General features: G+C 38.8%; 1 protein-coding gene and 1 long non-coding RNA gene across 2 annotated transcripts; both read left to right on the top strand.

Annotated features, from left to right (window-relative positions):
- The first annotated feature begins 9097 nt into the window (after nucleotides 1-9097).
- LOC133707922 (uncharacterized) lies at nucleotides 9098-10861 on the top strand. The gene is made up of 3 exons (XR_009845415.1): nucleotides 9098-9390; nucleotides 9476-9561; nucleotides 9762-10861. It is a non-coding gene; the product is annotated as an uncharacterized LOC133707922 (long non-coding RNA).
- Nucleotides 10862-11255: 394 nt separating this feature from the next.
- LOC133712181 (uncharacterized) lies at nucleotides 11256-23012 on the top strand. Its single transcript, XM_062138264.1, has 7 exons — nucleotides 11256-11402; nucleotides 12305-13141; nucleotides 14191-14317; nucleotides 14406-14483; nucleotides 14571-14803; nucleotides 14876-15309; nucleotides 22562-23012. Exons 1-6 carry the CDS (start codon nucleotides 11397-11399, stop codon nucleotides 15299-15301), a joined length of 1707 nt encoding a protein of 568 aa, XP_061994248.1. The 5' UTR covers nucleotides 11256-11396; the 3' UTR covers nucleotides 15302-15309; nucleotides 22562-23012.
- Nucleotides 23013-24452: the final 1440 nt, after the last annotated feature.

The raw sequence follows: 24452 nt of genomic DNA, 5'->3' as shown, positions 1-24452 counted from the left end.
TAATTTTTGGGCATGGCTTCAAGGTGATACGAATGACAAGCCAAAAGAAGGGCCACCGACAAGTGTTGATAGGGAGTATGGGGAGTAGTTTGCTGATTTCTTGAGGCCATTTTATGAAGTCACTTTAAAGGTGTGTTGTTCTAATTCTCCTACTATTCATAACACTTTTGGTGATTTACTTCATATTTATGGTGTCTTGCAAGAACAATCTAACCCGATATTATTGGAGATTATATCACCCATGCAAGCCAAGTATAACAAGTATTGGGGTAGTTTTGAAAAGTTGAATCCCTATGTGTTCATTGGTATTGTTCTTGATCCACGTCATAAGCTTGAAAAGGTTGTTGATTATTTTGAGATTATTGATGGGGACATGGATGAAAAGGTGGAAGCAAATACAGAGAGAGTGAAAGATCTCGTGTATGAGCTTTACAAGGTGTATGAAGAAGAGGGAAGGGGAAGTGGTGTTAGTGGTACTCAAACATCAAGTGAGGGGGTATCTTCTTCAAGTAAGGGTTGTACCTTGTTAGAAAAGAGGTTGAAAGAGAAAGAGCAAAGGAGAAGAGCAAAGAAAGCCGAGATCATCAATAATGATGTGGATAGATATCTTGGAGATCCTATTGAAGGTGGTGGTGAAGACTTTGACTTGTTGAGTTGGTGGAGGGTGAATGGAGTTTGTAAATATCTCATATTGGCTCGCGTTGCGAAGGAGATTCTAGCTATTCCGGTGTCGACCATAGCTTCGGAATCTTCCTTTAGCACGAGTGGGAGGATTATTGATCCATATCGTAGCTCCCTAAGTCCTAGAATGGTGGAGGCCTTGATATGTACACAAAATTGGCTTAGGAGTGAAAATGTGTATTTACATCATGTGCCTACCATTGAGGAGATGGAGTTGTGTGAAGAAGCGGAAAGATGTAATTGTTTCTATTTTCTTATTTAATGTTTTTTGGATTAATGAAGTTGTAATTTTTATGTTATATATGATTGTATGTATTTCAATGTCTAATGTCTTTGTTTTTAGGGCTAAATACTGGTTACTACCCTATGGTTTAGGTCCAAAATCAATTCAGCCCCTGAACTTCTAATTTCATCAAAAACACCCCTATACTTTCAATTTTGATCTAATAGGTCCAATATGTTAATATTCTGTTATGGGTTCAACTTATAGTTGGATTATTTGTTGAAAAACTTTTTATTTGATAGATTTCTAATAGTGAGACCCACTCCTAAATTGACTATGCATGCCACCTCAACACCACATCATAAAACATAGGTCATATATGAGACACGTCAACAAGTTAAATGACTCAATTATCGGAAGATAAACAGATTGGACCTATTAGATCAAAATTGAAAGTGCAGGGGTGTTTTTGATGAAATTAGAAGTACAGGGACTGAATTGATTTTGGACCTAAATCACAGGGTAGTAACTAGTATTTAGCCATTCTTTTTATTATTCTCTATGCCAATGTAGTGTGGAGCTGCAGTGGGGAGTAGTCGGAGTGGTATGTTACCTCCAAAGTCAACCACTTCATCTTTCCGAGCTTGAGATCATGCCTTCCTTCATATGTTGATGTTTGTTCATTCTCTTTGTGATATTTAATCTTTTACTGAACTTAAACATTTTCAATTTGTGAGGTTAGTGTTGATGACTTGATGGACATTATAAACTTTGGACTCTATATTTTTTTACCATTTCATATGTTGATGGACTATATTATTGATGGACTTTATAAATTTTGGACTAAATTTATTATTTTGAAGCTTTGAAGTTTGAATTGTGAACTATGGAATATGGATATGGACTATGGAGTATAGATTATTGCCTATTGAATGTATAGGTTCGAAGAAACAAAAAACTTCCCGACTTAAAATACCGAAGAGGTAGAATTAAAAGTGGTAAAAATCTGTTTTACAAAAAAAAAAAAAAAAAAACCGAACTGGACCAAACCGAATCGAAGTCCAAGTTCGGTTCGGTTTTCGGTTTAGGCACAAAACCGACCCGATTTGACCCGAACCCACCCCTAATTGTGGGGGTGTTTTTGATGAAATTGAAACTTGAGGGACTGAATCAATGATTGGCCCATACCACAGGGTACTAAACAATATTTAGCCCTATATTTAATTAAATTTTTAAATTTTTGTTTAACTAAACACTTATTTAATTGAACATTTATTTAATTAATTAAGGAAACATAGAAGCAGTATTCAATTATGCAGCCACTTGCCCATCTATGATCTATCCCTTCTCTCTGTCTCGACAAATAGCAGCCACACTTTTTTTTTTTTATTCCATTCTTCATTTGTGTTTATCTGATCCTTTCTTCTTCTCTTGCGCAAAACCAAGTAACAGCCACCACCCTCCACATTCTCTCTCTTCTCTCTCTTCATTAATTCTTCTTCATTTCTTCATTGTTCAATCATCAAGTGAATAACCCCACAAAAAGAAGGTCGATCTCAGTTCTCAGATTTCAAGACTTTGTGGTTTTTCAATTGCTCTTATCAGAGGTGTTATCCTGGTTTTTAGTTTTGAATCAACATGACTGAAAGAGCTGGATTTTAGTTTTGAATCAAGGGGACTGAGATTCAAAAGACGAGGTTTCAATTGTTTCGAATTAGAGATGAAGTTTGTTTCTAATCCTCGTTTTGATTTTGACTAGATTTCAGTTATCTTGGATTTCAGTTTTGCCTCAGCCTAGGACCGCCTACCCTTTGCCTACCGCCCAGCCTTCGCCTAGGACCGCCCAGCCTCCGCCTAGACCGCCTAGGCGGTCTCCTAAGAGCCCAACGCCCAATCCATTCGCCCAGCCCTTACGCGCCTCGATCTGCTGCCGCCCAGTGCCGCCTAGGCGGCCTGGGCGACCGTTTTTTAGAACAGTGATCATCATATCAGGACTAGGATGATCTATCCTGTCGTGACAAAACCAATATGTGTCTAAATTCAAGAGATATTCTCTCATAACTTTATTGGATTTAATAGCTCGAATAGTGACATAGAGCTCATTTCCGTTCTCGACATGCGTTTTCGACGTGCATTTTCCCTAGGAGCGTAGAGAGTTTCTGTGACAGTAATCAAGGTGCCATTTGGCAAGGGGAACTTGGGCTATTCCATGTCCTTGAATTAATACTGATGGCCCAGCCATCGTAGTCACAAAGTAATATGCTCAGAATCAAATTGGAGTCATAATGAAAAGAACTCGAAATTTTATTCATAAGCCAACGGAGTACATCATTGTCTCTTAACCATTAAGAGAATCTAATCCAAATGCAAGCTAATGCAAAACAAAGGTAGTCGTTTGACTTCTTTCGGTAACTCCAAAATAAATATGACTAGGTGAGTAGAGAGATGTCGGTGAAGCAAAGCTCGCTTAAGTACCACTTATCTCAAAACCTTCCTAGACATCATACTCATTTTGGATGAGCCTATGTGAAGAAAAACTAAACCAATGGCATTTACTACAAAGTATATGGCAATTGCCTATTATATCTCTTGGAAAAATAAAGACTTAAACAGAATTGACGATCTATTGATCCCAGCCAGATTTGTAGTCTTCAACCCTTCACTCTAGATCATCTTCTTGATCTTCTTGTTCCACATAGTGAGCTTCTCTTGCTTCACAATATGCTTTGTAGGCGGTCACAATTTCTTCACGAGCTCTACAAATGTGTGTCTAATGACCGGATACTCCGCATCGAGAACATACATCTCTTTGCTCAGACTCCATTGATTGAGGTGCTTTGAAAACGTCATTTAGATGGCTCTTAGTGTTGGTGGCGCCACCAACATGGCCAGAGGCATTGCCTCTCTCTCTCTTTCCACGTTGACCTCTTCGGTTCCGTGTTCGCCTATTTTGGCGGTTACCTTCCCAAGTAGAGCGATTATATGGACCAGAACGTCCAGAAGTATCCCTAAGATTAGGGTTTCGCTCTTGGCGCCCTCTCATAGGGGCGCGACTATAATTGGATTCCGGAATATGCTCTGTTTCCACAGATCTCGAATTATAGTTCTTCACAAGGATGTTGTCATGCTTTTCAGCGACATTCATAGCTCCAATGAGCTCATGAAACCTTGTGATCTGTTCTGCATTAACATCGATTCGATAGTTCTTAGCAACCATCAATGTAGAGACGGGGAATGTAGAGAGAGTCTTCTCAATCAACATTGCATCTGTGATCTCTTTACCGCCTACAAAGGATTTAATGCGAAGTGCTTCCGAGTTGTAGTCAAGAACTGATTTGAAATCACAGAAGCGGAGGCTATGCCATCTCACTTCTAGGTCAGGAAGCAGAGAGTCACGGACGTTGCCAAATCTTTCTTCGGGTGAGACCCACAGCCTTCTGGGGTCTTCTTCATTCATACACTCGTACTAGAGCGAATCATCCATATGACGAGTCATTAGGATGATGGCTTTCGCCTTATTTGCCTCTAAGGCTGCTCTATTTTCTTCCAAAGCATGAGCTTGCTCAACAGTTAGCACGTCCTGGCTGGGCTCGAGAATCGTATCAAGGATTCCATCGGCCTTGAGATGCTGGCGGACATCACGAACCCACCTGTGATATCTAGAGCCATTTGTTCCCAATGGAGCAAAGTCCAATTTGTTTAGGTTACTCATCCTGAAAGAGAACAAGAAAAAAGGTTAGTTTCGGAGCGGAAAAAGCTACCACGAAAATATATAAAATTTCTGAGCATAATCGCTTCCAAGAAATTAGGAATTTCTGAGCGTAATCGCTTCCAAGAAATTCAATTCCAAGAGGTATTGGATTAGATCCAAACAATGACGTAAGTGGTCGATCATAAATTCTCTACAAACTCTAAGTTTGGAGATCTCAACAAGCTCTAAGCTTGGAGTGAGTACGAACCCCCACAGTTCGGCTTAATTAGGTCTCCCTTATGATGAAGAAATGGGGGTAGAAGAAGGGAGTTTGCAAGTCCTCGAGAAAAAGAAGAGAAATTGAATAAAAACTCAAAAACAGGAACTTTTAGTAAAAATTTGATAACAATTGGAAGTCCGGAAGGTGGTGAACCAGTGGAATATTTGCTGCGGGTGGTTTGGAGCTTCCGGTGGCCGGTTCGGTATGTTTCCGGCCGGTTCTGGATTCCTGAGGTCGAGGGCTTCAAGTTGTGTGGCGGAGGCAGAAAAGGTTTCAAGGTTTTGTATTCGGATTTAAGGTTTTAGCTATTTGTTTCAGAGTTAGGGCTTCGTGCTGATAACGTGGTTAAGGAAAACTGAAATTTGGAGAGAATTGAGTCGTGCATTCATTGATAATAGGGGCCTCTTTATATAGAGGATTACAAGACATAGAATCAGAGTTGTACAAGAAAAGATAATCGTACAATTAATCAGATATCTATGAATATCTCCGAGAATATCTCTAATTCAAAACTCTATTACAACTAGGTCAAGTAACATAGAGTTTGGGCCAGACACATATTCTGGATTTACTTGAACACTATTTAGTTTTTTTTTTAATTTGCTAGCTCTTTTTTTTTTTTTTTGCAAATATAATGGATAGACTTAGAGTTAGGTCATAATATGATTTAATTTATTTTCTCTCACTAATATGTGTTCAACATGTAAATCATACATTTTTATGTCACATGATCTTAATTATAGTTTTAATTCTTATTATATATATATATATATATATATATATATATATATATATATATATATATATATATATATATATATGAATGCTTTAATAAGTATGTAGTGATATTGAAAAATAAAAATAGATAAGAAAAGTAATAAAGAATGCAATATAATATTATTGAATTAGAAAGTGTAAAGAAAATCAATATAATATTTTTTTGGGTATAATTATTGTCCTTAATAGTCATTTTATAGTAGGCCATATCCATAATAAAGTGAGGTCAAGTGAGTAAATTTGGAGGTCCCAATAGAAACATTTATAATATATACATGCATGACAAATTTAAGGTTGGTAGAAAGGATCTTAAATAAAAGTTGTTATATTGTTGTCTATAAAAATCATTTTGACAAGAGTAGCTGAGAGATCTAGGAACAAATGTCATTTTTAATAAGTGAGTTACGGGGCAGTCACATTGCCAAAATGCCAAGTGTGCTATTGTAGATTGATGAGTTAAGCGTGTACCTAACTTCGTCAAGCGATTGTAACCTAAGAAAGGAACTAATTCTCAGTTTCAGAATCCACTACTATAGAAAAAGTTTTACACGACGATTAAAATCCGTCGCCCGAGTTGAACATTTTCGTGGTCTATCAAGGTGTGGTCTGATAAACTAAATCAGACGACGGATATTACTTATCGTATACCGATCATAGGATCGACTGATTATAGTCTATCTCTATTATGCGATTGAATAGGCATAAATGCCGACATCTATTTTGTGTTGTTAGATTTTTATTCACACAACAGGCGACATGAGACCTTTGTTGTACGTACCTTTTTTCATTAAGAAGTCTGTTCTTATTTATGAGTAGGTCAAATGCATAGCTTTAATTTTTTTTCTTTATAAGTACTTGTGATTCAAAATTGAAAACCGAACCCCTCTTTGATTTTTGTTGTGTTGGGGCTGGGGAGCCCTAGTATTACAAAGCCTCACATGCTCCTAGTCTCTGTACATATCGATCCTGATATCGTTGTCACATCTCTCTCATTTGCCACCGAGGTCGAGGAGGCAATGCTGTTCGAATTTGACCTGAACTTGTCGATCCATGTAGTGCAATTCCTGCTGCTCATGGTGCCCTTGGACAAGCTCTAATACAACTTGCTCGAAAAGTACGTTCATGGACGATAGAGACGTCGCCATCAAGGAGAAGCTAGGGAGTGTGAAGGACACGTCAACGGAGGTGAAGCAATTGGAGTAACAAGGCGTGACGGTGGTGAGGGCAGTATGGACATTCTTAATGTCTTTCTGGGTTTTCTCTGCCTCCCTCCCTCTCTCTATAAAATCAAGAAAAGACTATCTGCGTGAGTTTGACGTTTCGTTTATGAACTTGGCAAGAAGTTTTCGAATACAAGTGCTAAAATTCGAAGACCCGTTTCCTCAAGCTTCCCCTTTTCCGTGGGTTTCGCCGTTTCGGCGTTAAAGTTTGTCTCTTTGTCAATGGAGGTATAAAAATGAACTCTTTAAAAGTTATCTATGGTACTTGGCTTGTTGAGTAAAACTGTACAATCCTTTGTTTTTGTTTGTCTGAGTGCTTGCATTGCCCCCTTTGTTCTTGTTAAATTCTCTGCTGGGTTTTAACTTGCAATGTTGTTGTGTTTGCTAATTCAGATCAATGTGCTTCATGGGTTTTGAGATATTTGTTTTACAGTTTCGGCTTTTTGGACTGTGGGGTTTCGTGGATTTTAGGCTGGAATCGAATATGGCTTTGGCTTTGGGGTTGGTTGTTTAATTTGTTGAGGGCTTGCTGCCTCATGCTCGTTTGCATGCATTTCTTCTGGGTGTTGCATACTTTTATAGTAAAAGTATGGTTGGTGGATTTTTTGTTCTTTGAAATGTTTTGACCATTCTCAGTGTATGAGTGGGCTCAAATTGAAAATGCCAAGGACGATAGCTTACCTATCTGTCTTCATGAAACACTGTTGCATGAGTTCTTCCATATGTATTGCTTTTTGCTAGGATAAGAATCAGTAGTTTAGTCTTCAGCACGAAGGAATACAAAATTGAGTCTGCCAAAAATGGAAAGGAAAGGTATCAAAGAATTGTCTTCGATTTTTTACTTGGAGGGCTTGATAAATAAAGAAATAGCATTAATTTGTGGTAAGATGAAACAGAAAGTACTGTTGCTCTAGTCTTCAGCATGCATATTGCTCATAATTTCCTTTCCTTTTTGTTTGCCTATCTTTGTATACTGGTAAACAATAAAGTATTTCAAACTGGTGTGCCACATTCATCAAATTTCAATACCTATTTGCCTCTTTGTCGAATTTATCATTTGTTGAACATAAAGGGAAAAAAGAGAAAGGAAGGAAACTAGCTTCTTATGTTGTCCAAGAAAGCCAATTTGATAATACCAGCTTTTCCTCTCACTTGGCAATTCAGCTGAAGTAAATCAAGATGGGCATCTCAGTGAGGATGAATCTGGTGAGCATTCGTATTAGCTTCCATCATATCTGATGTTTTTGATAATCCTGAGATACTTCCTAGAGTTGGAGATGAGTACGAGGTTGCAATTCATTCTCCCACTGCATGTATGTTACTATTCCTGTTCTTATGGGTTACCAAAACAAGTAATGTGGACCAATGAGAAAGTTGAGAGAAGAGAGCAAGCGTGAAGTAGAGGTCGTTTTCTATGTTCCAGTTGATGTATTTGATCTGATAGAAATGAGTGTCTGAAATTTTAACATGTCAGACAGAAATTGATTGTTTCAAAAAGCAACAACTTACGCTAGATCATGGCATGGGATAGTATCACTTCTGCTAGAATGTTGTTCCTGCTTTTAGCTATTGCTTCTTGTTGCTGACCTATTCTGCTTTCTATTGCAGTTCTAACAAGAACTTGCTAGTCCTTTATACACTGTCCTTCTGACTTGCTTGACACCTAGCACATCCACTAGATAGCTTCTTTTGAAGATCATAAGTTTGTTGACCTAAGAATATTTTGGCAGAGTTTTTTTCTTTTTTGGTGTGGACTTTGGATTCTGGACACATTATGTAGTTATGTCTTAATTGTGATAAATTCAATTGCTCTTTTTAGTAGCATAAGTCAGTCCCATACCTGAATACTAAAACACATTCTTTAAGCATGCAAATCTCATGGCTTCACTTGTTGAGATCCATCTTGAACCACTTTTCTTTCCTTCGGTTGTATGTCTTATCTAAGATAGGTGCTTCGTGCATATTTCAACATGTCTTTCTGCTTTCAAAGTTCTTGTTTACAGCCTGTTCAAGTTATTAATGCAAGCATGTATAGATTTTTGCTCAGACTCATTGTACTTTGGAAGTCAGAACTTGAAAAGAGTTACTTCAATTGAAGACACCCGATCAAAACTTGTTCGCATTATTTTAAGTTGTGGGTCCACTATCACTGGAAACTCATCTTTAATAAATCTTGGAAGTCGAAATGATTCTGCATATCAGATGCACTGGGAAGTTCTTACACCTGGTCATCTGAGCTATTTGTTTGACCTGTTTTTCTAATCCCAGTTGTTACTCTATTTTAGCGGTCTCATAGGTACTTGTGGGTGTGGAATAGTTTCTTACTTGTAGCTTTCAATTTTTCCATTTCCTTCATTTGGTGTTGTTTGTTTTTCACAGCCACCTCGGAAAAACATGATCTAGAGGACAGTCCTTTAGAAGACATTAAGAGAGCTCAGAAAATTGCGAACCAATCCCAACCATCAGTTATCGCCGAGGAGAAGTTGTATAAGCATGCGCTTTCCTACTTGTGAACCAAGTAAGCAATTTGCCCTTCCTCTGTTGTTTTCTTTTTTCCTCTTCAACCTTAGTCCTTACTGTGTACCTTTCACAATTTATTTCAGAGAATAAGATAATAACGGTGAAGATGTCTTCTGCTAGCAAATCTATTAGTACTTCTGCCATGTGCTTGTGCGTGAAGCGAACTCAGGTAGACACTGATGATCTATCTAGACTTCCTCCGAAAACCTCAAAAACTTATTCAAATAACTGGGCTTCCGCAAAGGACATGCTTTTTAAAGTTAATGAGCCCTCCTCATCTTTAATTCCAAGAACTTGTTTGACCACATTTCAACACGTTCTCAACCAAATCTTTATCTGCACAAGATGCTAAGATCGTTTCCGTACTAGGTTCTCCAAAGATGTCTGGTCATTCTGTCAGCTTGGATCAACAGACTCATGACATAGAGAACAGCTCTATTGCTGCCTTTGAAAAGTCACATGGGGATTCGGGTTTAGACGTTGGAGATGTTAAACCCATTCCTATGATCTTGGATTGAGCTCAGAAGTGTCTCCCCTGCGTCTATGCTAGTAAGAGGGTCTGATCTTGTTCAAATTTCAAAAACCATTGTGATAAGATGACTCGGGTATTTCCCCTCTAACATCGTTATTTCTTATGAAATGCTCGGAGGTTAACCTTTTCTTTTACAGATGGCTTACTTAGCTCTGGAAGAAGAGACGAAATTGCAGAATGCTTTGGCAGCTGAGGTATATGGTATATCCGAGAATCTTGAGTTTGAAAAATTTTTGAAAGCAAGAACATGAAAGGTCAATGTTGGAGCTGAATACTCAAAAGGAGAAGCACAAAGCTGAAATCATCAGGTGTAAAACTGAATCAGTCAAGTCACATGTCACAAATGGTAAGCTGCAAAAAAAAATGCGACGCTTTGAAAGCTGAGTTAGAGGAACTTGTGAAATGAGGAAATCTGAAGCAAGAACGTGAAAGGGTAATGTCCTTGGAGAAGGAGCTGGAAAGTCAAAAGGAGAAGTACGAGTTGACATTTCTGAGTATCAATCCCAGTTAGAGAACTCCAAGAAGAGAGCTTTCGAGCAACCTATTTGGAAGATGAAATTCCAAACCGGGAGGCTGCAGCTGTTTTGGCATTCAAAACCTATAGCGAGTACCATAAGACCATGGAAGCAGTTTTTACAAAGGCATGTGAAGATTTCGAGCAATGCTGGAGGAATATTGTCCAGAACTAGATTTTATGTGGTTGCTTGACGAGGAGGATTGTGATCAAAACAATGCTGAAAAGGATGCTCAAGGTAAAAAAATGTCAATAAGAACAGAGCATGGAAGCCTGGGCAACACTGATGGTGCAACAACTGCTTGAACAAGTTATATGTGTCGTGACATTCTTGTTTCTTGTAAATATAGGCATATAGATCTCCTTGAACAACATGCCTGGCTTTCTCTTGTTATGAACTTCGTTTCGTACTGTAATATATATTTTTGGACAGCATTATTATGTGACTTTTGCACCAATTATGATTACTTCTAACTAAACCTTTGAATTCCACATTGTGAGACTGGTTTTTCAAAGCCCCATATTCTATCAAGCTCTTCAGCTAGGAAATCCTATGCTCACAAAGAAATTGACACCATTGTCTAAACCTCTAACATTGTAAATCAAAACATCCCAGGCAAGAGAATTTCTGTATCATTCTGTCTAATGAGAAGTGCAGAATGACGCTTTGGTCATTTCCTTTTTGTTTTTTTTTTTTTTTTGTGGGGAAGGTAGGGGAAAAACCAAAAACCCTTACACAATATTATTTGTCATTTCCTTTTTGGGTAGTATTTCTTTTGAAGTGAAATGAAAAGTGGCTTGGCCAAAACTTGGCTATATCAAAGGTACAATTTTGGCCATTTCCTTTCAACACAATTTAGAACCAAACTTGTCCACAGGTGCTAGTATTTGACGACCCATTTTCTCAGTCAGGCCTTCTTTCACGTGGGTTTTGGCGTTAAAGTTTGCTTCTTTGTTCATGGAGGTATACTGATCAAACCGAAATCTTTTCTTTGAATTTGGCTCTATATTATATTGTTCCTTGTACAGTAAAACAGTGAAATTTGATGGTGTATTATTGGAATTTTTACTGGGAGCAGTGGTTTTTGTATGTCTGAGTGCTTGTTTTGTTGAAGTTTTAAACTTGGAATGCTGTTGATTTTTGTAGAGATTATGTTGGGTTTGCTTTATGAGATGAATGTGGCTGATGGGTTTTGAGGAATTTGTTGTAAAGTTTTAGTCTTTGAATGGGGTGGCATCAATTTAGTTGATAAAAAATAGGATAAGAATAATTGGGTCTGTATATGGGTTTGCTGCTTCATGCTCATGCTTTTATTCTGGGTGTTGTATACTTTATAAAGGTATGGTTAGTGAAAACTGAGAAGTTCTTTCCTTTGATATCAGTTCTTCAATCTGTATTGCAAAATTTCTATGATAAGAATAAGTTCTGTACCTGTTATTCTTAACCCGAGCCCCAAAAGTAATAGCTCTAATGCTTTAATGCTTTTGGACTTTAAACAATGTATTACTGAACTATCATATCTTTGTTGCTCCTTTTGATCCCTGCAATAGTAGTTGTTAAGCTTGTTACATTGAACAGAATGAAAAATTGAGCCAGCCAAATTTTGAAAGGAACGGACTCAGAGAAGTGTACAGCTATCTTTCATTTATGTAGAAAGCATTAAATTTTATAACTGTGTGATGAAGGCAAAGTGTCCTTCATGGGTTTTACTTATTAGATTTTAGCGCACATATCTTGGTGTAATGCTATCACAGTAGTATCAGCTGATATGAAATCTGAAATTGGCTTAGCTTTAGGTTTTATTTATTTATTTTTTTGTTAAGTCCATGCCTGATTTTTACTGGTTTTTCCCTCTCATTTGGCAGATGGAATCGGTTGAAGAAAACCGCCAAGTAGATTTCAATGAGGATGAATATGGTGAGCCCTCATTTTCTCTAGAAGCTTCTGCTATGTGTGACGTCTTTAGTGATCCTCAGGTACTTCCTAGAGTTGGAAATGAATATCAGGTTGAAATTCCCCCTCTATCAGCTGCATCTTACTCTTCTGGGCTTATAAACCATCCAACTAATGCAAAAATCACTGCTGATGATCCCTTTGAGTTTCTAATGGGGTTACCCATTCCAGTAATGTGGATATATGAGGAAGTTAAGAGTAAGGAGCATGATTCAGAGGTAGCTTTTGATGTTGCAGTTGGTGTAGCCAACAAAAATGGTTCTTTAAAATCTAAACGCATCAAACAGATAGAAAGTGACAACTCAAAACTCAGTGCTGAGCCAATGGATATTAAGTCTGCTCATGGGATGATATCAAGTAAGTCGGTGAAGTTGGGTTTGAAACAAGAAATGATGAGTGAAATGCATGAAAAGCGTAAGAGAAGACAGTACAGTCTGGTTCCTGGTTCCTCAGTTGACCACTGGAGTGACATAGAAAAAGATAGTTTTCTTCTTGGTTTATATATATTTGGGAAGAACCTCCTTCAGGTGAAGAAATTTATTGGGAGTAAACAGATGGGCGATATATTGTCATTCTACTATGGAAAATTTTATAGGTCTTGCAGCTACATAAGATGGGCAGAACATAAAAGAAAGAAGAGCAAAAGAGGTAAACTAGGAGAAAATTTATTTACAGGATTAAGGCAAGAAGTGTTGTTATCTCGTTTGCTTCCCCACTTGTCAGAAGAAGACCAAACTACTTTACTTGAGGTAATCTCATCATACCAAATCATTAAGATAAGATTTTACTTTGGAGTGTGGATCTTTGTTTGTATTATATGAACTTGTCTGCACATTCACATTAATACTGTGATATGCAAATAATTCTCTAAACTAGTATTTGCTTTTATAAGTACTCTGCTTCCAATTCTATGTGGAATCTCTCTTAGCAACTCTCCTTTTCTATTTTTTTTTTGGGGCGGGAGATTGTAGATCAGGAGACAACATAAACAATGTTATTTGATTACTAAATACTAGGAAAGCTAGCCCTATATAAACTCTTCTATTAGTTTTATTTCGTAAAGCTCCTTAACCTTCTCTAAGTAAAAACATATCCTTCCAATAACTTCTTCATCGAGTAAATTCTGGTTGCCTATTTATTTTATAGCAGTCATTTCCAGTTATATGGAACTGATTGGCCTACTTTAGCAACTATTTCACATCTACAATGTGGAAATTCTTTTAATTGGTCTAATCGTGAGTAGGACGTGAAGCTCTTATCAGCTGATGTGCGGTACAACACTTGAAAAGATTTTGTAGTATTATATGATCTAAGTTTGGAATTTGGGGATAGCAGTCTGAGCATCACGAAAATATAACTGATAACACTGCCGGGATTCTTGCCGATTATTAGACTTTATAGGTAACTTTGTTTGATTATACATTATATTGTGTAAATCTTAGCCAAAATATCCATCTAAAGACAATAAAAGAATGAACTAAAGAAAATGTACCAGTGCAGCATAAGACTTTTTATTTTCTGATGAAAGGGAAGTATATGGACATATAAGATGCATGTGAATCCCTCATTTTGCTGCTTTAGATTTAGTGAAGATATATGATCTATCTGTAAGTAGGGACTTGCGAGTACAAATGACCTATAGAACACTAGAACAGTAACTATGCATAACAAAATACTATTATGCAGATAACCATTTCTTCGGGCAGAAATATTTCCTGGATTTCAATGCTATAATTGTGTCATTTCCTTCATGTATTCATATCTCGGTATGATTCCTGTTAATTCATTTCATTGCCAGGTATCAAAGACATATCGAGAAGAAAAAATGTTACAAGAAGCATATGTATTCATTGTAAAGGCTAAAGTCGGACTGAGTGCTTTTGTACAGGCAGTAGGAATCGGTAAAGGGAAGCAAGATCTAACAGGCATTTCCATGGAGGCTTCAAACTAAAATCACGTTCTTCCTGTTTTTGTTGCTTCTTGTTGCTTACCTACTTCTGCTTTCTACTGCAGTGCTTCGGAAAAGACCGGCTCCTTTAGCTCACGGTACCCCTGTCCCGAACTGTGGTTTAGTTTGTCCAGAGTTGAAGGGTAAGAATAAGCTCTGAACTCTGTTAGGTGTCTTTTCTCTATTGGTGGTGCTGACCCTTCATACTTGGTATAATATTTATCCTGTAGCTGCCATTACTCCCAGTAAAAGATCAAAGAAGGGCAAGAAGCGAGGAGCTGATGAAGTCCCCCAAGCTGAACTGAGAAGAGATAAAAGGGTGAGCTCTGGGCCTTCTACAACCAGCTCAGATCAAGCTTCTCTGGTTCCCTTCGTCAATTCTATAATGAAGTCTGTTAGAGAGCCAGCCAAGGGTATGAACCCTATCGAGCATCTCCAGAGGTCCTATGCCCAGGCCACGCAGGTATTAACCCATCAAGTTACTAAAAAAACCTGTCTCAGTTGCTACTAATGTGCTCTGCTTGGTGTTTTTCAGGTCTTGTTCGACCAATTTCATGCCTATGGAGATGTCATTGGGGAGTTACAGAAGGAGAGCATTACAAGAGCCGAGCTGGAGAAGGAACGGGCCAAAGTGAAAGATCTGGAGACACAGCTTGGTTTTCTCAAAAGAGACTTGGAGAAGACAAAGACTAAGGTGGATGAGCTGAATGCTGAGCTCATCTGTGGCTCAGGGGGTGAAGAGGAGAGGTATAAGGCTGCCGTAGAGCACTTCAAGAAGTCCCAGGAGTTTACCCAGATGAAAAATGACCTGATTAACCATGGGATCATTCGGTGTATGAATATCATGAATGCCTACTTCCCCAACCTGGAATGGAAATGCTTGGATGGTCCACCTCCTGATGATAAAGATTTGGAGGCGAAAGAGGATGATCGAACACGAAGGAAGCAATCAGCAGGGTGACTGGCCAGGTATTTCATCTGTTATGAAGGCAAAATATGTTATGCACGTGGAACTCTCATTTTGTATATCACTTGAATTTTTCAGATTTCTAATGAAGACAAATGTTATTATGTTGTAAAACGAACATAGAAAGTGTTTCATGCAGAAAATGGAGAGAGCTTTGCTTCAAAGAACTTGAGAGAGAGAGAGAGTTTAGATGCAGAGAAGGAGTGTAGTATTTTTTGTATTCTCCTCATAACATGGATGAGAAATGGACTACATATAGTGGAAGATAGGGAACATGTAGCCTAAAGTCCTCCATAAAACAAGGACCCCTAAAGTCCTCCATAAAACAAGGATTCCTAAAGTCATCCATAAAACATGGAAAGGGTAAGCCTATAACAACATAATGATTTACCCTATATCTATTTACATGATATAGCCATAATGATTTACAACACTCCCCCTTGGATATTTCATGTCAATAGTGTTGCATGGGTTGTGCGCTTCTAAGTTGTCTCATCAAAAACCTTGCCAAGTAATAAAAACCCTGTGGGAAAAAAACAACCTTGGTCGAAGGAGAAAAAGAGCACAACGCGTATGAGTGTGGAGTAGTAATATCACAGATTTGGAGATAAGTGGAGTCTTCTTATTAGCATCATAAGTAGGTAGTATGTCTACGAGAGGGATGCATTTAGATTTGCTACACCAAAACCTTGCCCGGTAAACCCAGTGGGAGAAACCCGTGGTCGAAGGGAAAAGATGAGCAAATGCATATATGTCAAATCAAAGCATCTTCAGGATGTAGTATAAGTGGGGTGACCATTCTAAAGATGTGCCTCGTTAAAACCTTGCCAGGTAACAAAACCCAGTGGGACAAAATAACCCTGGACGAAGGACGAAAAGAGTACACGATGGTCAAGTGTATATGCTTCGGGATACTCCCCCTGATTTCGACTCCCCCTGAAAATTACATGTTAGGTAATTCAGATAGTTTACGTAGACCAATACCTTGAACATGCTTCTGGAATGTAGACTTTGGTAGTGACTTGGTAAAGAGGTCTGCACGATTATCTTCAGATCGAATCTGCTTGACTTCAATCTTCTGATGCTCCTGTTGTTGCTGATTGAAGAAGAACTTCGGTGCAATATGTTTGGTGTTGTCTCCTTTGATGAAACCCGTCTTCATCTGCTCTATGTAAGCAGCATTATCCTCGTAGATAATGGTTGGTTCATCAGTGGTGGAATGCAGTCCACATGTGCTTCGAACATGCTTTGTAACGGCTCTTAGCCATGTACATTCACATACTGCTTCTTGAAGAGCTAGTATCTCAGCATGATTCGAAGAGGTAGCAACAAGTGTCTATTTCGTAGACCTCCAAGAAATTGCAGTATTCCCAATGGTAAAGACATAACCAGTTTGGGAACGTGCCTTGTGCGGGTCTGATAGATAGTCTATATCAGCATATCCAACAAGGCGAGCATCATTCTGAGGATCAAGGGGGTTTGATCCATTCCTTGATGCGTAGGGATAGAATAAGCCCGCCCATATCCGTTGTACCTCTAAGGTAGCGGAAAAATGTCTTTCATGCCATTCCAGTGGCGGCGTGTTGGCGCAGAGCTATATCTAGCTAACAAGTTCACATCGAATGAGATGTCCTATCTAGGGCATTGAGCCAAGTACAATAATGCGCCTATTGCACTTAGATATGAGACTTCTGGTACCAATATCTCTTCGTTATCATCTGCAGGACGATACGGTTCTCTCTAGACTTCAGACGACCATGGGTGTGCTTGCTTTTATCCTCATTAAAGCATCTTAACATCTTCTGGATGTAATTTGGTTGATGGACCAAAATTTCATCTGCACTGTGCTCGGGCTCCAGGTCAAGACAATAATTTGTTCTCCCAAGGCCTTTCATCTCAAATTCCAACTTCAGGTGCTTTGCGGTTTCCTTGATCTCTTCAGGAGTATCGATCAAATTCATGTCATTGACATAGACCGCCACAATTCTAAACTAGGAACTTGTTTCCTTAATAAACACGCATGGGCATAGTTTATTATTCACATATCCCATCCTGATTAAATATTCACTTAGACGGTTATACCACCTCCGTCTGGATTGTTTCAATCCATAAAGTGAACGCCTCAAAACTAATGGAGAGCGTGTTCCGTGGTCTAGAACTATTTGCATCGGGTATATTAAGTTCTTCAGGAACTTTCAGGTATATTTCTGTATTATGATCCCCCTAGAGATAAGTTATGACCACATTCATAAGCTGCATATTCAGTTTTTCGGAAACTACCAAATTGATAAGGTAGTGGAACGTTATGACGTTCATTACGGGAGAATACGCGTCCTCGTAATCAATCACAAGGCGTTGAGAAAATTCTTGCGCCACTAGACGAGCTTTGTGTATCACAATCTCATTTTTCTCATTACGCTTCCTTATAAATACCCATTTAAATTCTACAGGTTTAACATGGGGAGGTGTAGGAACAACAGGTCCAAAACACCTTTCTCTTTGTCAAGGAATCTAATTTGACCTGGATTGCTTCTTTCCATTTTGGCCAGTCGTCTCTACGTTGACATTATCAACGGAGCGAGGTTCGATGTCATCGTTATTTATAATTTCGGTAGCTACTGCGAATACAAATATATCATCGATGATAATCTCATTCCGATTCCAGATCTCACTTAAGCATGCATAATTTATCGAGATTTCTCTATTCTCGAGAGTGGGTTCAAACGTTGGAGCGTCCCCCAACGTTGTCTCTTCTAGGACGGACCCATAATCTGGAATTATCTCGTGAGATGGATCAGTTGAGATCGCGATGTCTAGTGGATTCGTTTGTGCTGGTTTTACCCTCTTCCGGGGATAAGAATCCTTCGAACCTAGTGGTCTACCTAGCTTCTGGGCAGGGATATGTGACTGGTTAGCCGCCATGGTCGTACCTCGTCCATCTGGGACGACGCGTCCTACAGGGACATCTATCCTTGCAGGCACATTTGCAGCAGGTATATGTGATCTCGTCACTTTAGCTAGATCAGAGAAAGCGTCTGGCATATTTTGGGCTACACTCTGTAGATCTAGAATTCTCCGCACTTCATTATCACATTGTGCGGTTCGGGGATCAAGATGAGACATAGTGGGGACTTTCCACGTCAATTCACGTCGTTCATCAGGAACGGTAACGTTCTTATCTCCCCCTAACAGCGGGAAGACTGTCTCATCAAAGTAACAATCCGCAAATCTAGCGGTAAAGAGATCGCCTGTCAAGGGCTCTAAAAAGCGTATAATGGATGGGGATTCATAACCGACATATATGCCCATCCTTCGTTGAGGACCCAATTTTGTACGTTGTGACGGCACAATTGGCACGCGGACTGCATACCCAAATGCGAGTAAGTGCGAAACATCAGGTTCGTACCCAGTTACCAACTGTAACGCGGAGTAAGGTTGGGTAGCAGTGGGCCTCAACGGGACCAACATAGCTGCATGCAAGATTGCATAGCCCCACGCAAAAACTAGAAGCTTGGTGCGCATTACCAAGATTCTATTTGCGAGACCATCTTGGGTGTGAACATAGGGAACTATATGTTCAGCATCAATCCCAAGGGATATGCAATAATCATCGAAAGACTTCAATGTAAACTCTCCGGTATTATCAAGTCTTATAGACTTTATGGGATAATCCGAGTGGTGAACCCTCAATTTCATGATCTGGGTGAGAGTTTAGCAAAAGCAGCGTTTTCTTGTGGACAATAGTGTAACATGTGATCACTTTGTCGATACATCAACCAAAACCATTAATATTTAACTGGTCCACATGGTGGTTGGATATATATGTCCACAAATTTTCCTTGCATTCTGTGCAGAAAAATGGTGATGTATGTACTAGTCTTTGCATATGATGGTCTAGTATGGCATAGCGTGTCATTATATACAAGACCCTTATTCAGAAGGGGATGCACCTGCAATGAATTGAGGATACGGTGCATCATACTTTGACCTGGGTGTCCCAAACGGTCATGCCATAGCAAGTAGTTGCTTAAATTAGTTAGCTTCTAGCTAACAGATTCCAATTTCTCCAATGTACGCTTCTGGCCACACACTTTGGAGGTTATGCAAAGATATTACACTCATTTTTCTCAGTGGTTTCAGCGTGATAACCGTTGGTTCGAATATCCTTAATACTCAATAACGTTCTTCTGGAACGTGGAGATTATAAGGCCTCATTAATGGTAGGTTCAGTACCATTGGACAACATATAGTGGGTTTTGCCATAACCCTCTATCAGGTTGGATTGGCCTGATACGGTTGTCACAGAGGTATGAATAGACAATAAGTTTGAAAAATATCTCCAATCTGGGAGTATGGTGTGCGTAATAGCACTTTTAACCAGACAACAAACTTCCCCACAGAATATGCCTATTCATTTATTTAATTCAATGGATCACATGTATGAATAAGTTTATTGAATTAAATATATTCGAACATAACCACATTTCTATAATCCAAAATAATTGAAAACATAAATCACCAAAATCCGAAGATGTTTCATTCATTAAGATGAAATAGATATGGCACAAGGGGCCAATTATACCCATGTCTTCGAGTTCTAATCCTCGGTATGTTCAGTAACTGCCTGAAAATCCGTGATCTCTAGTGTGGAATCGATAGAAAATGACCCTTTAATAAAGTTGGTATTTCGAGTTCCGCGACCGGCGTAATACTCATCTACTGCTTAGGCTATCGCACAACAGGTGCGGGACCAGCAGTCAATTCCTCCACATTGATAACAAAGATCATGCTGATTCTGGTGGCAGCGGGCCGGACCAGTGTTCCTTTCAACTTGGGCTTGCTGAGTTATGGCATCATGGTTCCTACCACGTGGAGCTGATTACATGGCCTATTGGGCTTTGGCCAAGTGGCAGACGGTCATATGGGCTAATTTCGTTCTGCCAATCATGTCTTGCTTCAAGCAAGAAAATGGTCATTTGATGGTGAAAGTGCTCTTCTAGAGCGACCCAAAGAGTCTGTGTATCCTCTTCATCGGATACTCAACTTGGAGTGTTTTCTCCATATGTTTCCTTTGAAAATTATGGCACTCATATTAAAAGCCTCAATGACGACATTGTTAGCATTGATTGTTGATCTCATCTTCTTTGCAATCAGATGAATTTTCACATCTTGAGTTCACTTTAGATAGTTTCTTCTGGAAACCTCCAAAGCAACAAAGTCAAGTTTGTTGAGATTTGGCATTTCTTACAGGAAAGGAACAAATAATCTTAGTGCTTTGGGTAGTATCGTCCATAAGCAACTAATAGGAATTTCAGGTTCTATAACATGGTATGGAAAATCGGATTAAACATGTAAAATCTACTGGTTTTATCATGTGTGGTGAATTTATGAAGGAAACTTCAAGTTTCTTAAATGGCATTATCGAAACTACAGGTTCGATATGTGAATGAACTACTGGTTCATTTAGAACTTCTAGTTCATTAGGTACCTGCATTTTCTACACATATATTCTAGTGCGAAAATTTAGACAAGTAACACAATAATATTGAATTGAGCAAATTGAAATAATCTCACAAATTGGATAAATGGAAATCACAAATCAATTGAGATATTAATTGCATGCTAGTAAAATAACATATTAATTATCACACAATTATGTGAATAAATGCTTCTGGCAATTAATTACACATATTAAATATGGTGAATCTATTTACAATATCAAATCATTTTTCCTTTTATTTGATTCTGCTGGACCAAAGGAGTGGGCTTGATAGTGAAGCCTATCGGGCTTAGTCTGCGAGCTTGTGACCCGGCCTTTCATGCGTAATTCAAATGGTGTGTGAGGCCTGCTAGGCTGCTAGGTCCCGCAGAGGGAGAGTGGGCCTGCTGGGCTCAAGCTGGTCTGCCAAGGAATGAAAAGTTATTACTCAACCCTTTTGGTAACTCCAATTAAATACGACCAGGTAAGAGTATGAGGTTTGGGTGGAGCGAGGCTCTCTTAAGTACACAGCCTCATTGTATCTTGCCTAGACATCGCATCGAATTGGGTGCGCCCACTTGGAAAGATTCATAACCTTTCAATGTTATCGAAACTACGGGTTCGATACGTGTGAACTTCTGGTTCAATATTTATGTATGAACTTCTGGTTCAATATTTATGTGTGTGAACTTCCGGTTCGTTAAGTACCTGCATTCCGCACATATATATTCTAATGCAAAGAATTTAAGCGGGTAAAATATTTAAATTTAATATGAGCAGGTAACACCACAAAACATTATCATAATAAATAATGAAGGAAAGATGTATCATTATCACAAAGTCCAAACAAGTATATATAAATATTTGCCACAATATACATGAACTGAAGAAGTTGATAGCTAAATTAAAAGCTACTGATTTTCCTTTTTTCTCATTCAATTATGCCAATTATAGTGCAAGAGAAATAAGTGTCTCTCATAGAGGATTAGGTTAAACTAGATGCTTCAACAAAAGTCATAAATCATGACTGCAGTTCTTACTGAACAACAGTCGAAAGACGAACTGAAACACTAAGCAAAACTACCCAGAAAAATATGAAAATTTACAGAGATGCAGTAAACACACAGGGGTTCCAGCATACAAAATTTGGTGAGTTTTGGAGTTGATTTACTATTTCAAATAAATACTGGAACACAGAGAACAGAAGGTAAAATGAAACAGCAAAATCGGTTTTTGTTTGGAAAAACCTACTTGGTTGTAGAGCTGGTAGAGTGAAGTTGATTGAATGATGAACTGCCTCTTCTCTGCAACCCAAGAGTTATTCACCTCTCCTCTTGTCAATCTACAATCCAAATCGTAGAGCTATTCGTGCTGATAACGTGTTGTAAAACGAACATAGAAAGTGTTTCATGCAGAAAATGGAGAGAGCTTTGCTTCAAAGAACTTGAGAGAGAGAGAGAGTTTAGATGCAGAGAAGGAGTGTAGTATTTTTTGTATTCTCCTCATAACATGGATGAGAAATGGACTACATATAGTGGAAGATAGGGAACATGTAGCCTAAAGTCCTCCATAAAACAAGGACCCCTAAAGTCCTCCATAAAACAAGGATTCCTAAAGTCATCCATAAAACATGGAAAGGGTAAGCCTATAACAACATAATGATTTACCCTATATCTATTTACATGATATAGCCATAATGATTTACAACATATTACTCTATATAGCCAAATGTTGAGTAACTTGTGATTGACCAAAGAGAACCATATATCATGCAGATAATCAAACGTTGGGCAGATCGAAGAGATGTGTCCTGAATTTTGGTGCCATGATAGTGTCTGTTCTTTTCCTTGTTCATCTCAGGATATGGCTCCTTTATAATTAGTTTGATCAGTTGCCTGGTCTTGAAGAAATTTGGGGAGGAAGATGATGCACCAAGATCATCATGCATTCCTAACTGTTCAAGAAAGTGACAGTGATACAAGTACTTATTCCTTCACCGACTCGTATATGTAGTGGTTATAGTTAGTTATGTCACTTAGAAGAACATACATTAAGGCTACTGTTGGATTGAATACTCTTGTACAGGCAGTGGGAATTGGTAATGGGAAGCAAAGATCTCACAGGCATTTCCATGGGAAATTCGTAAAAGCGATAGTTTCACGGTGCCCTGAGTAGTTTTATAGCTGTTGTAGCTCTCCCCTTCGGCTAATCTTTTCTCTAAACTGTTCCACTGTGGAATTTTGAGAGTTCAACTCCTCCATGTTGCTCCCCTTATAGTTTCTTTGTCTCGCTTTGCTGATAGTTTAGTATGTGTTGGCCGTACCACTTCATACTTGAGGAAGAGATTTTTTCAGAGACAATTAGGTGACAATAAACCCTAAACTCCATATCAAACTATACCCTATTTTAAATTTCGAAGCTTCTGTTTCGTCTTTGTCCAAAATCTAAACTTCACTTCAGTACACTATGCAGCTTCAAAGAAACCCCAGACCTCTGCCAACTGAAGGGAGACCGAACCCAACACTTCTCTTGCCACCGCACAATCTGCTAGAACACATGACCCACAGATTCTGGTGCTCCATGAGACAAAACACACGTTGTCTCCCCTTCATAGCCTTTAGTCAACAACCGTGCACGAGTAGGTAAGATATACTGGCAAGTTTTCCATACTGCGACTGCTACTTTCTTTGGTACTCTGGCTTTCCAAATCGTCTTCCAAAGACGTTGAAAACCATCAAGTGGAAGTTGCTGTGTAACCTGATTCAAAGCTATATCTCTACTCTCTAGCAACAAAATATGCTGAATTAGTAGTGAACAAACCTTTCTTGTGAGGGTGTCGAACCGCCTTATCTTCCGGAATATGACTAAGAGCCAGAGGTATAGCTTTGATAAGAGTAACTTCTTGTGGGGAAAACAATTGCTGCAGTAGTATCCCATTCCAAGAAGCAGTCCCCATATCAATCAACTCGGACACATACTGAGGTCCATTCCCATATCAATCAACTCGGACACATACTGAGGTCCATGTAGAGGCGGTACCGACTATGGTTTGATTGCATATCTACCTTATGGGAGCCATTGATGTCGCCAAATATCTATTGCAGCACCATTTCCAACCATCCAACGCATGCCCACCTGTAAAACACTCCTAGCCTCCATAATACTTCTCCATGAGAAAGAAGGTTGTTGTTCCAATGTAGCTTCCCATAAAGAACAATTTGGGAAATACGCAGCCTTGTACACCTGAGCAATAAGAGAGTCTAGATTCTTTACTAAACACCAGCCTTGTTTTGCCGGCATAGCAAGATTAAACATATGTAAGTCTTTAAACCCCATTCCACCCTTTTTTTTTTTTTTTTAAAAGGGCCGGTGCGGCTGCCCTTAAGCCTTGATTAATGAAACTGCAGAATACAAGGGGGGCATAGAGCCCATTTCACCCTTATTCTTTGGAACACAGAGACATTCCAATGATTGCCAATGTATTTTCTTTTTGGCATCGGTATCACCCCACCAAAATTGGGCACACAATTGCTGCAGATCATAACATAAAGTCTGAGGAAGAAGGTAACAGTTAATCACGTACATAGGTATAGCTTGTGCCATAGCCTTGATAAGAATTTCTTTCTCGTCTCCACTAAGCAATTTTGCTCTTCAACTAACGACTTT

Source organism: Rosa rugosa, chromosome 5, assembly GCF_958449725.1.
Source record: "Rosa rugosa chromosome 5, drRosRugo1.1, whole genome shotgun sequence".
Lineage (NCBI taxonomy): Eukaryota > Viridiplantae > Streptophyta > Magnoliopsida > Rosales > Rosaceae > Rosa > Rosa rugosa.
This window is presented reverse-complemented; position numbering and strand designations above follow the sequence as displayed.

Excerpts from the sequence above, each read along its gene's own strand:
- LOC133712181 (XM_062138264.1), top strand. Across the intron at positions 14,484-14,570 it reads AGTTTGTCCAGAGTTGAAGG|CTGCCATTACTCCCAGTAAA; the intron begins GTAAGAATAAGC and ends TTTATCCTGTAG. Across the intron at positions 14,804-14,875 it reads CCTATGCCCAGGCCACGCAG|GTCTTGTTCGACCAATTTCA; the intron begins GTATTAACCCAT and ends GGTGTTTTTCAG.